Source organism: Neltuma alba, unplaced genomic scaffold (genome assembly GCF_004799145.2).
Source record: "Neltuma alba isolate B1F8T4 unplaced genomic scaffold, ASM479914v2 tig00002374_pilon, whole genome shotgun sequence".
NCBI lineage: Eukaryota > Viridiplantae > Streptophyta > Magnoliopsida > Fabales > Fabaceae > Neltuma > Neltuma alba.
Window position 1 is genome coordinate 640,671 of NW_021632837.1, and position 13,089 is coordinate 653,759.

At 35.7% G+C, this 13,089-nt stretch overlaps 2 protein-coding genes across 2 annotated transcripts; both read right to left on the reverse strand.

Annotated features, from left to right (window-relative positions):
- Positions 1 to 625: 625 nt before the first annotated feature.
- Positions 626 to 4,476, reverse strand: LOC114724441 (enoyl-CoA hydratase 2, peroxisomal). The gene is made up of 11 exons (XM_028910792.1): positions 4,280 to 4,476; positions 3,947 to 3,969; positions 3,707 to 3,812; positions 3,418 to 3,485; positions 3,215 to 3,287; positions 2,883 to 2,922; positions 2,653 to 2,725; positions 2,434 to 2,584; positions 1,725 to 1,795; positions 1,153 to 1,326; positions 626 to 1,076 (listed from the first exon to the last, which is right to left on the reverse strand). Exons 1-11 carry the CDS (start codon positions 4,334 to 4,336, stop codon positions 989 to 991), a joined length of 924 nt encoding a protein of 307 aa, XP_028766625.1. The 5' UTR covers positions 4,337 to 4,476; the 3' UTR covers positions 626 to 988.
- Positions 4,477 to 6,210: 1,734 nt separating this feature from the next.
- On the reverse strand, positions 6,211 to 12,531 carry LOC114724103 (T-complex protein 1 subunit beta). Its single transcript, XM_028910399.1, has 12 exons — positions 12,380 to 12,531; positions 12,132 to 12,160; positions 11,986 to 12,042; positions 11,810 to 11,875; positions 11,598 to 11,709; positions 11,350 to 11,478; positions 10,506 to 10,577; positions 9,911 to 10,026; positions 9,158 to 9,234; positions 8,407 to 8,892; positions 7,557 to 7,872; positions 6,211 to 6,754 (listed from the first exon to the last, which is right to left on the reverse strand). The coding sequence occupies exons 2-12, from the start codon at positions 12,135 to 12,137 to the stop codon at positions 6,608 to 6,610; spliced, it is 1,584 nt and encodes a 527-aa protein (XP_028766232.1). The 5' UTR covers positions 12,138 to 12,160; positions 12,380 to 12,531; the 3' UTR covers positions 6,211 to 6,607.
- Positions 12,532 to 13,089: the final 558 nt, after the last annotated feature.

Consider the following 13,089-nt stretch of genomic DNA (forward strand, 5'->3'; position numbering starts at 1 on the left):
AAATTTTTAAAACTTATTTTGTAATTATTTTCAGAACCTCATTCTAATTCTCCCAAAATTCTATCTCTTATCATATCTATCTGTCTTAGTAGTCATCTAAATCCATTTATTTTTAGAACAATCATACTAACTATATAGATTTGATTTAATTAATATTCAATATGTTGACAAAATATTATACATCAATTATGATAATATATAAATTTAAAAAATTATATTTGATAGCATCATTTGATTTAAAATAATTCTCAAATAGTCTTCAAAATTGTCACCCAAAACTCAAGTGGCAAAAGTAAGGAAATAACCTGAGGTGTGATGTTACTTAGAGGTTATAATCCCCAACAAATTATCTTCACAATTAACATAGATAGGTGTTATTTTATCTGAATTAGTATGTTGTTTTTTAAATATATTAATTACAATAGTTTTGAACCATGGAAGAGATTAAAACACTAGAACGTCTGAATTCTAATAACTCACTTTTGAAAGGAGACGTTCTGTGTGTGTAAATTTAACAGTAAAAAAATATGGATTATAACGGGATTAGGAATTTACGCATCCCATCCTCTATTGCTATTGAATTAATACACAAGACTCGATAAATTTTAGCCAAATCAAGCACTACTCAAGAGAAAGCACTTCCAACATTATTTTTTTCAATCCACAAGACTCAAGAGCAAAGTATGCTCAAATCATATTGTCGCTCGTCAGCTATTTTGGTTTTAGCCTATTCAATCAGATAAAAAATGACATACTGTCATAATCCTAACCAGCGAGGACAAGCCCGTGTATTCCAATTAAGTTACTGTGACTAAAAGGTGAGAAATACCAGATCACTCGAAAACTGGAAATAAAGTGGTCCCACTAGCTCGATCCCTTTTTGCAGGTGATAGTCATAGCAAGGACTTATTGATAATTGAAATATTTAATACATCTTCCGGGAATAATAATTACGAGTACCTTCTTGCTTACACGCAACGAGAGTCCTTTACAGCGACGGAGTCAAACCATTCAGATCAACGTAGCCAGAAAGGACTGTACGCTTTCGCTCTTTCACCTTTGTCCGATATAAAACCCTGCAATTTTTCAAATACCACCTCAGATCTACCTCCAGATAGATCCCTCTATTAATGTGGAAATTACTGAGCCTACCTCAAACCTTCAAGCCACATTTCAGTATATAAAGTTTCGCCAGGGTACACATGCAGAAGAAAACGGCCTGATATCCTTTTTATCCTCTCCGAATCTCCTCTACATATGCATTTGATGATTGCCCTAACAGCAAAGCCCAGTGTGCACAGCCCATGCAATATTGGCTGTGAGAATCTTTGGCAACAAGAAAAGGGGAAAAATTAGAAGCAAGCCAACCTCGATATAACTGAATCCATATGTAGAATGTAAATATAGAGAAAACATAGTAAGAAACAGATGCATGTCATACAAAGCTAATTTGCTAAGTAACCCTCATTTGTTATATCCTTAAAAGACCCCATCAGTTTAATAAAATTCCATATAAGCATTCCTCTTTCCTGGCTTCAGACAAGGATAAACTCTATTTGGCTGAAATAAGATGCCACACTGCTTTTGCAAAGAATGTCCAATCATATTCCATGGCTAAAGAAAGGAAACATACGCCAAGTTCAACAAACCCACCTACAGTCTAATTGGAAATTCTAGTATTTAATATTTCACAGGCATTTAGAGAACAGGATGGCAGTACTAACCCTGCAACCTTTGCAATCATGGGATCTGAATGAAGCGGATTGTAATCACCAGATAGTCTGTAAAGCAATGCCTGCAGAAAGCAGGTAGCAGATAACTTGAAGGAATTGACATTAAAGAATAAGACCTAGTATGTAAACGTATCAATTAGACCCAAGCAGCAATGGTTAAGGTAAACACATTAACACCCTGCTGACGGGCATAATGCATAACTTAAAGCACATCGCCACTTTACTCAATGAATTCTTTAAAAGCTGCCCAAAGAAAAATGGCTCTTTGCAAAGCCTCAACTGTCTTCCACGTTAGGGATGAACCCTGACAATTTTATAGCTATAGCTCGTGACTTTTTGACAAAAGGACAAAAAAGGAATCAAAAACACAAATCTAACCTAGCAATTTTCAGCACTGGACTCTCAGTTTATTAAATGCACCCTAAGCAACGTGAATGCCTAAAAAAGCTGTCACGATAATGGAGACTGTACGAACAAAAAGCATAAATACTGAAGTGGGAGCACCAGATCACCTAATGGTGTAATATGATTGGTTTAATATAATGCATGTTTGTCCAAAAGTTGAGCAGATCATAAGTTTCATTCCAAATATGTCATAAAGAGGACGAGAGCACAATCAGTGAAGGAAGGTTGTAGCCAAAATAGGGGTAAAGAATAAGCCAATTCAGTTCAAACAATATGAAAAGAATGATTTCTATGCCTGAGATGGGTTGGTGCGATCTTCAAATACTGAAAAAGGTTGACTTTCTGGAAATTCCACAACTGAAACCTGGTCGGCAGGGTAATTGGAGTAAGAAAATAAATTAGACGACTTTGAGAAGCCCCCAGCACCACGCAGGAAAGCAGTCATCCTGCAAGCAGTATGCTAATTGAGTATGATGGCAAGAAATATCAAATTAGATGTTTTAGAATGTTTTACCTGTTCATGCATAATAAATCACCAGACTCTTTGTCATAACTTTTTGTTTCAATCTCCAATATGGCTGCTTTGCCTGAAATTGAAGCCGTAAGATTGTTTTCTTTTTTCTTTTTATGAAGCAATTATGCAAGAGTGACAGGAAAATCGTTGGCATAGAATACACGTTTTACGAGGATCTGAAATTTCACAAGAAACAAATATATATAAAAGCCTGTCTATCGTAATTGAACCTTTATCATGTAGTCCAGCAAGACTGGGTTTATTGAGTATCTGCAACGATTACGCAATATCATTATTCTATCTAAACAGAACAAGACAGAAAATGTCATTAAAAAATCAACCTTTGCATGGTGAAAAAAAAAAAGAAAGAAAGAAAAAGAAATACTGCCGTAGATTATCAAATTATAGGCTCGTTTGGAAGGGGTGAAATTAGTGGGATTTTATTATATAAATAATCAGATACCAATTAGTAAGATACCAAACACATCGTTCGTAGTCATAAGAGAACATAAGGATGGCATATATAGATGTATAAAATACAAATTTTCATCAGAAGCTTTACATGACCGCTGGAAGGAAATGGCTTGTACAATTCTATGTGCTGTTGTCCGTGCAGCAGAAGACGCGGATCATATCTGTCAGGAATTAAGTTTTTCTGTCAGTAAACTAGAAGGGGTCACCAATAGCAGTATGATTAGAGTATACAATTGAGAAGGGATTACACATTCAAAGGGTAGCAGCAATATATTAAAAACAGGAACTCACTGCAGGCCAGGGAGACCAGCACTTGGCACTGTTCCAAGTGAAAAAAGAGCGGCAAAAGTAGGCAATACCTAGGAAGAAGGAAATGCAGGGTCAAGTGGTATCCATAAATTTGAAGACCATCTCGCAATCTTTTTATCAAAATATTTTGCTAGTCTATGGCAATTGAGACTGCCCAAATAGAAATGAGTTGTTCACAATACCTGCAAATGTTAAAGGTGAAAATAACAATACCTTAATATACTTTAATAACTTCAACATTGATCAACATTACCTTATAAAATAACAATACCTTAATATACTTCTGACCATCTTTATGGTAAACATATTTAAGCTCATCCGCATCCACGGCATCCCATGCACATGCTCCGACGCCTAACGCATAAAGTGCCGCATCTCTGTTCAAAGTATGCAAAGCAAACATCTACTTCAAAAGGGTTGATACGTTTTATAGTTTCTAGCGCATTAAACTCATGAAGTAAAGATAACTTCAACAAATTAGTATGCAAAACTTAATTCACAGCAGGTTTACCTTTCAGTATAGGAGTATGTAGTCTGTGGTCCAATCCGTTCGCAGAATCAAGATGCCAATAAAACTCTAGAATTAGGCGTGAAGGAAAACCAAAAACCAACAGTAAAAGAAATTCCGCACATAAATATTTCAGGCAGTACCCGTCAACATTTCTATTCTAATGGACCGCAGTGAGCTTGAATATATCGTCTTTTTTTTTTTTCTTGAACAATCAGGTGGTGTGCCAAAAAAAAAAGTGGGAAAGAGAAGAGGGGAGGCACAAGGGCCCATGTGTTACGCCGAAAAGAAACAGCACAAAACTGAAGGGGACAAGAATAAGGAGAGACCAGAGACCTCAGGAAACTTATGAGAGAAAACAAGAGCAGGATTAAACTCCGATCCACCCGCCATCTAAAGCTGCTTGAGCAAGGCTGGAACCTTTGGCTTTAATTTACGAAGAACTGCTATTATCGGATTAGTTGCCGTGCGACAAGAAGGATATGAATCAGGACAGGCCAGGAATTCCTCACAGGCGTGTTGGTATGCCGTGACGGGAAAAAGACAATAGCGGGTGTTTGCCATAAAAATGCTTTCACGATCTCTCATATTACTTATTTCATATGCTTTTTAAAACTACCCAAACACCGTCTTAAAGAGTGTTTGAAAGAAATCAAAAGCTGTACAAAAAAAAAAAGAAAGGAGAAGAGATCAAAAGCATTTTAAAAAAATATTTTTATGTAAGTTTAAAACAAAATTCTTTTTACATACTTATTTTAAATTTTAACATCATAATTTAGTTTCCATTCAAATACTTCTAATTGAAGAAAGAGGGAAAAGAAATGAGACATATTTGTTTGGCATCCTGACAAATGTGGGCTTAAGCCCAAATTACTTAGCTAATACAAAGTGGGTATTGAGATTTGAGATCCCAGAGCCGCTCTAGCCTCTAGTTCAAATTTCGGAGTTTCATGTATCCCTCTTCGGATATTCCCTTGAAAGCTTAAAGCAAAAAAATTTTCTCCCAACAAATATGTTTCCTAAGATTTGAAGGAATAGATAATTCCACAGGTTGTAAATTAATATGATCCATTAATCGTGTGTGTTTGAAAAAACCCGTATTGCATGCAAAATATAAAATTATACAGTATTTGAAAGAGAGAAATATTTTTATATAATATATATCTTATAATTTATAAAATTTTAAATAAAAAATTATAATATTATAAAATTAATTTTTATAAATATATTATTTATTAAATATATTTTAAAGCTGAAAAAAGTATAGCCTAAAGAGAATAAAATTTCAATTTTTTTTAGAGCATATAAAATTTGTTAATTTGATTATTTCAAATATATTATTACATTAATTAGAATAAAAAATTACTGTGCCAATTTTTTAATGCACATATTAATACGATAAGACTGAATTTTCATTAAATTATATAATTTAAATTAAGATGTAAATTAATTTATACAATATATCAATGAAAGATATAAACTAATATGTAAAGATAAAATAATAAATTGATTATTATTATCTCTTACTTCCCTCTCTTAAACCAAATAAGAGATCATTAAATATCCTTTCCTTTCTTTGTTTTTAATCAAACCAAATAAGATGAGAATAAAACCTCCCCCACCCCTCCCTTCTCCCCCATCCTCCCTTCAAGCCAAACAGGCTCTAAAGAGAAGGTGATAACACTCAATACGTTAGCTAAGACCATCTGAGAGAGGGAAACTCATCCCGTTAGAGATAAAGATGCTCCCTCACAGACATGAGGCTCCCTAAAAGAAAGTCCCATCAAGTTCTAGTTAGGTACTATTTGGTATGAGGGAAATAAAAGAGAGGGGAGGGGAAGGAAACTTCTAATGAACTTCATTTAAAATATTGAAGAAATAAAGTTTTAAAATTTTAATTAAAATAAAGTAATATAAAAAAGAAATAAAGATTAATTAAAAAATTTTAACCCTACTTTTTTAACTTATTAAATCAAGCTTATTAAAATTCTTCCTCCCCCCTCCTCTCATGGACCCTTAATATACTTTGCTTTGCATGTTTTAATATTTATTTTAAAAAAATGAGTTACTTCCTCGCCTTGCAAGGCTAATCAGTTTAATTCAGTGCTAAATACTAGATCATCGAAATACATTGATTTTTTGCGAAAATTTCTCTTCATTAATCTCTGTTCTCCGATCTTAATAGTGGCGGCTTACAAGTACGTTTCGATGGAATCATGTTATCGGTGGAATTCACAACAAATCAAACTAATTGCAAAATATAAGAGGGAAAAACAAGTTTGAAATGAATTGACTGACTATCATGAGTTTCAAATCCATCGCCTTCCAAGAAATCACGCAATCTTAGCATATCACCGGAGCTTGGAGGGCTTTTCAAATCCCAGCTATAACAATCAAGAATAAATCCTCGACTTCACTCTAACTCAATATTTTGCATAGGCAGGAGCAAGTTCTGCTGAAAGGCCAGGGGGAAAAAGACAGTACTCGGCCCCACCTAACAACTTTCGACATCACATGGCATTGCTTGTCAGTTCTTCGGATTTAGCTTAACCACCATATCAGTATCGCAATGCCCATAGTCCAAAACAAAACATTACAATAACTCCTTAGAATATGCCAGATAAAAATGTTACAACCAACTCTTCGTACATGCTAAATAGATTTTCACATTCTGTCTTCCCTCCTCCTTGGAGCACAGGTGATGATCTCATCAACTCTAAGGATCATCTCAGCTGCCTCAGTTGCCGATAGCAATACCGCCTGCTTGACTTTGAATGATTCAGATATCCCCAGCTGAGCCATGTCACCGACCTTTGCAGAAATGCAAAACAAATCAAAGCAGTTCAAACAAAAACAGACGTCAAACTTGCAGCCCATTGGATGAATATGTAAAACAATCCCGTGTACCATTTTCACACTCTGAAACAATACAAATACTAGATATCTCTAGAGCTAATTAAAACATATTTGAATGTCACAAGAAGCCACATGCAAGTGGACTAAAGAGCCTTTTATTTTCATTCTCATCTATAAACAATAATTCAAGAAGGAAAATAAAACTATAAAAATACACATTATGCATATTAAGCTTATGACAAAAGCATGCCTTTAGAAGCAGAACTACGGTCACCTACTGTTCCAACTAAAGATCAAAATGCCAACAATAAAACATAAAGCTCTATCCACTAGAGACGGCCTCTAAAGCGATTGTTAAGACTGGAAGAAAAGAGAGTATTAAAAAAGCTCTAAAGTGATTGTGAAGAGAGAGAGAAAAGAGAGGGTAGAAAAACAGGAGAGAGGACCCCCATAACGTACATTCCCTTGTACGCATATATGGCCTCTCCCCACTGTCTGAAGAAACTGGTATTTCTTGAAGGCAAATAAAATATGATATTCTAAAAACAGAAAATAGCACAACTTACAAATCAGACCATCAAAATTTGGCATGCGATGCAGGATGCCAAAAACGATTTTCAAGACATCCTTCAGGTATCATAGAGAAAGAAACAGGAAATGGATGCAAGAAAAAAGGCTGATTTACTTTACCACCATGTAAATAAAAATGCTTATATATATCTCACATAGCAACCCAGCTCACAATTTTAGTACTTACAGAGCCAGAGATGACATCAATTCCAGCATTACATTCTTCCTTGTGGTGCTCTGCTCGCAGCTGAGAAATCAACTCAGCACTGTCCAAACCAGCATTATCAGCAATGATTGTTGGGATAGCCAAAAGTGCCCTGGAGAACGCCTCGATTGCTAGAGACTTCTTTCCAGGAGTTCTCCTGGCTAATTCATCTACCTCTTTTGCCATCACCATCTCAGGCCATCCCCCACCAAGCAAAACTCTGCTGTCATTAACAGTCTGGGATAGCACACATAAGGCATCATGCAATGACCTTTCAGCTTCATCCAGTACATGGTGGCTGCCACAAATTAAAAAAAGAATTCAAACCTAGAATAATATGCCAAAAAACAGAATATTCAATCAAATCTTAGAAAAGATAGTGAAATGTATAATGAAAACTCCATCTTAAAATACAGTTACACATTCCAGCTCACAGTGCATTGATCAAATCAATCATAAGATCCAATCTTCATTATTAATCTTGATAATACCAAAGAAAGCTATGTATAAATATAAGGGTGAGATGCATCAGCAATACGTAGCTTATCACAAACCATCGGAACATAATAAAAAAGTGCATAGGCTCATAGAGGAGAAACTTTCATGAAACAGCACAGCAAGTACCTAAAAGATCATCATGACCACGAAATTCATATTATGTAATATAACATACAAAGATTCATGAAGTTCCCAAGTTGCCAAACTAGTAAACAAAACACTCAATATTCAAATACTCAAACTCAGATAAACTCAAAAAACTACAATAAACAACTGATCAGATAAAAATGCAGGTAGAACTGTAAACTTTAAAAAATTAATAGGAGATAAGTACCTAGCACCTCTCAAGACTATTGTACATGCTTGCCCCATTGCAACACCAGAAAAGTGAATCAGCTTATCCTCACCAATCATAATCTCCTCAATAAGCTTGCAGTGTCCAAGCTTAACAGACTCCGGATTGTCAAAGGTTGACGCAATTTCACCACCAGTTACCAAAGCCAGGCGCTCAATACCATCAAAATCAGCATGCTCAATTGCCAATATTCCAGCATCGGCAAAGAGTTCCTCTGGAAAATTGTAAATCAACTGTCTGTTGACAAAACAATTGATACCATGAGCTATAATCTTCTGCACCTTTTCTCTCATCTTCTCCTTCTCAGCGCCTTCAATCTCAGCAACCCTAGCCATTGAATCAACACGAACACGAGCTCCATAAATCTTCACTTTGTCAGTGTCCATGGCAGTATTTGCCACCAATATATTCGCATTTTCTATGCGTTTAGGTTGTCCAATACCAATTTTCTTGTCAAGAATAAACCTGTACAGGCAAAGAACATCAATTTTGGATAAGAATAATTTTGACCTACAATGCTGCAAGGAAAATTAATATTACTAATTAATAAATAATATACAAAAGTAATGATACTTATGTTTCATTTTGACAGAAAGTACTAAAGTTAATCATTTTGTAATGCAACATCATAGAGATGCGATGTCCCCAAAAGGGATAGCAATCTAAACACACCGAGTGAAACAATACGTTACAATTTCTCTCACTAATGACTTGTAACTCGTAACCCTACCCTTCATCTAAAAACGAATCCTTTAGTGATCCTCCAGGTTTCTTTATAATCTGGATAGCTTCCAAATTAGTACTTCCCTGCATTTTAGAACAATAAAATGAAAATGAGACACAGAGAAATAAAAACGCGAATGAGCAAAATGAAACATGGTAAGACATATATGTCATTGTAAGAACTCCTTCAAACACAGGAGAACCACTGTTCATAACACAGCTTATCTAACATTCTTGAAGCACAACCATATGACCGCATCATGCATAGTGTACACAAATGCATAATTACAAAAATAAATGAAAATCTTCCTTGCGTTTAGAACCAAGAAATACACTTAATGCATGCTAAGTAAAAATAAATCATGTTGTATGAGTTATTCATGATCTGCTGGTGTAGGCTTGGTTGAAGCAAGAAATTAATCGGATGGGAATATCGTGTCAAAATACACCAGCACCCTTCAGCGCCTATAGCTAAAGACAAACAGATTTTTCCTTCTAACTAAGCAAAACGCATTTCAAAGTCACGTGCAACATAACAGGATGTCCCATGTCTTACATGAAAGAATATGACTATTTACCACAGATTCCAAAAAAAAATCCCCTTGTTTCCTACAAGTGCCTAGAGCCCTAGATGCATCTCTGGGCAGAGCTAGCAATACACTCAACTACAAAGACAATCTCTGAGACCTGGAAATTAAGAGTTACTTTTATCTAAGCACCTAGAAACAAGTTACAAAATGAAAACAAATCCATATTTCACCTTTAGTCTCATTACTGCATCCACGGCAAGATTGGCAAAGTGTTCTTTGTCCTGCGAGAGAATTTTGGAACTCAAAGTAGTCATTGCAATATTCATCAAGTCTGACCTGAATTTTTCTGCACAATCCAACAATTATACGAGTTAGCCATTAAAAATCCAAGAAAATCTTCTCAGAATTTGGATTCGGGGACTTGGCACAGCATCACAAGCATAGTAGTGAATCAATGCCTCCAAATTGTTCTTCCCGAGCTCACAGGATGAACATAAATAGAGGATGTCAAGTCCATTAACATCAGCCATGAATTGCTTATGCTATGATAAGTGATAATGGATTCTTTAAATATGCTAACAGAAAAATCACAGACTGAAAAGAAGTGTGATAGAGAAAATCATAACAATTCAAGTATGCCGATCACATCTATATATTTCCTTTCATACCACCAGAGGTGCAACTCCGACTTCTTTAACTTCTGAACAACACTAACAGATTGGCTAAATATCATACTTCTAACTATTAGCTCCACCAATGGTGGATAGCAATAAATTCTTATAAGACGATAAGTTGAAACAAAGTGTTACAGCTAAAGACATGTACCAGCATCAGCTTTGTTATCCACAACCTTCTGCAACAAAGCATTGCAAGCACATTCAGCTGCCATTCGGAAACCTGAACACAACCAATGACACCACAGGCTGTCATAAGTCATAACCAATCACAAAAACATCACTACAGAATAACTGATAAAAAACTCACAATAATTTCATGAAGTCAAAGTAAAACACAGAATACCAAGGGGAAAGATAAAAGCACTCATGCTGAACCCCTCAGAATAAATAGTGGAGTTTAAAAAGAGCAGGGAGACAGAACAACTACACAGATCAAAGTAGTTGATAAATTGCATGCACCAAGGGCTACTTGTAGACGTCTAGTAATCGACTAATCCATAGTTCTGATGTAAAATGGAAAAACAATTAAGAGCAAGCACCATGAATGGTGACAGGAAGCCTTCATTAACAGTGAACAGGCCAATGTAACGCGCAAACGGCAAAATACCAAAAAGAAAATATGCATGTCATCGCAATAGTTTTAAATGAAGCAAAGATCTTAACGGAAGATGCAGGACAAGGGGAAACTTTGTCATGCATACCAATACGTCACACTCAAAGGTAAATTGAAGTGCATTAGACACCCAATAGAGGTCTAATATGTCAAATGAAAATTAACGATGGACAAAAGAAAAATTGATTTCCTTATGAGTGTAGTAACTTACTAAAGTACTTTACGAAACACTTTTACTTAATAATGGAATACAGCCTAACATTCTGATAGAATGCAAGCCAATGAAGGTACAACCAAATGGTTGTCCAATTGAAAACACAAAATCAAGATTAGCATCATAAGGGCAACAAGATCAACAGAGTGAATCAAATAAATGAACCTGATATTATTGTCATCGGATGAATTTTTGCTGCGACCAACTTCTCTGCCTCCCTCAAAAGCTCCCCAGCCAACACAACAACAGAAGTTGTTCCATCACCAACTTCATCATCTTGTACTTTTGATATGTCTAGGCCCTCATTAAGGATTATTATCTTATGACAATATGCTTGGATAGCAATGAAAAAGCCCCAAAACCAACTGCATCACTGGCCATCAGAATAAAACAACATATAAATACAAGGATACCCACGAGAACTTTAGCGGCTGGGTTATCAATATGGAGGGATTTCAGGATAGTTGCGCCATCATTAGTGACAGTGACTTCACGTCCTCTGCCTGTTGACTGTAAAATTTTATCCTACAATCATGAAGTTCAAGATACATTAATTGTTAGAGAAAAAAATATTTATTTACGAAACAGGATATTCAACCAGTGAAATAAACAAGAGATGTTTTACCATTCCCTTCGGCCCTAGAGTTGTCTTGACCAAGTCAGCTATTGCCATGGCACCAACAAAGGATGCCTATCAAAAATAAGCAAAAAAAAAAAAAAACCGCAAAATAAATGGTAATTAAGTTAACAGAAGTTGCTAATTCAATTTAGAAGCCACTGCTGCAAACTTAAAAAGCCTACCATCCTGGCCCGCTCTCCTTTTTCTTCACTGGCTTCATCTTTGAAAATTTTCTCGACCTATATCAATTACCGCATGAATGATTAAGAAAGGAAATATAACATGAGTAATCAGAAAATAATGAAACAGTTGGGAGTAAGCAACATACCGCCATCACGGGGACTCGAATCAGGTCACCTGAATGGACAATAAAACTCCGTCAAATAAAGGTGAAGACAGAGCAGAAGAGGGAGGGAAAACAAACCAAGCATGGAAATCCAACAGCACAGTTTTTTCACGGCGCCTCAATCAGACAGCAATGGGTAGATGAGGAAGTGCATAAGGCAAATGCAAGCCGGAAATGAACAATACTCCTTGATTTCAGAAAGCTCAGGCCATATAACAGGAAACATGTACCTTGAACGAAAGAAACTGAAGTACGCGAATCTCCGGATCCCGCCGAAAGGGCCTTGCCAAGTTGCAGTGTAGGGCTTTCACTACCAGAGAGTGAGAATTACCACTTCCAGAAGCTTGCAGTGGGTCAGGTATTATACTCTCCAACGAACCCTAGCCCTTTTAACCGGGTGTTATGAGAGGTGATAGGTTTGGAAGGACGCGTGTAACAAGTGCTTAGCGTAGCGACTCATTGCCTTTGCAATTCATAAATTTACCTAGCATCCAGCACAGCAGCGAGGTCTCGCGAATGCGGACTTGTGGTGTCGTTTGATTCATCCTAGGGTGAAGATCTTAAACAGCCCAAAAATAATGAAATTAGCATTAATTATTCATTTCATCAAAAAAAAGAAGGTATTAATTATTCATTAAATTAAAAAATTAGTACTCCTCCGGTCCTAATTATAAGACCCAATTGACTTATTTGAGGAGATTAAGGAAGTAAGTTAAGTTGGTTATTTATAATAAATAAGTGTTATCATTCCTAAAATATCCTTGCTAATTAAGTATATTGGCTAAAACTATCATATTAGAAGGATTATCTTGGAAAAAATGCATAAATATAAGAGACAAAATGGATTGGAGTCTTATAATTAGGACCAAATAAAAAGTCAAATGGGGTCTTATAATAAGGACCGGAGGAGTATGACTTTTTAAGAAGTTATCAACTAAAC

What these genes read in the sequence shown, in the direction of transcription:
- LOC114724441 (XM_028910792.1), bottom strand. Translation starts at nt 4,336, where the DNA reads ATGGCGGGTGGATCGGAGTTTAATCCTGCTCTTGTTTTCTCTCATAAG. An exon ending in ACATACTCCTATACTGAAAG is followed by an intron (nt 3,813 to 3,946) that starts GTAAACCTGCTG and finishes TACTTTGAACAG; the next exon opens with AGATGCGGCACTTTATGCGT. An exon ending in CATTTCCTTCCAGCGGTCAT is followed by an intron (nt 2,923 to 3,214) that starts GTAAAGCTTCTG and finishes TAATCGTTGCAG; the next exon opens with ATACTCAATAAACCCAGTCT.
- LOC114724103 (XM_028910399.1), bottom strand. An exon ending in AGCCGCTAAAGTTCTCGTGG is followed by an intron (nt 11,479 to 11,597) that starts GTATCCTTGTAT and finishes ATGAGGGCCTAG; the next exon opens with ACATATCAAAAGTACAAGAT. An exon ending in TCCGATGACAATAATATCAG is followed by an intron (nt 10,578 to 11,349) that starts GTTCATTTATTT and finishes GGTTGTGTTCAG; the next exon opens with GTTTCCGAATGGCAGCTGAA.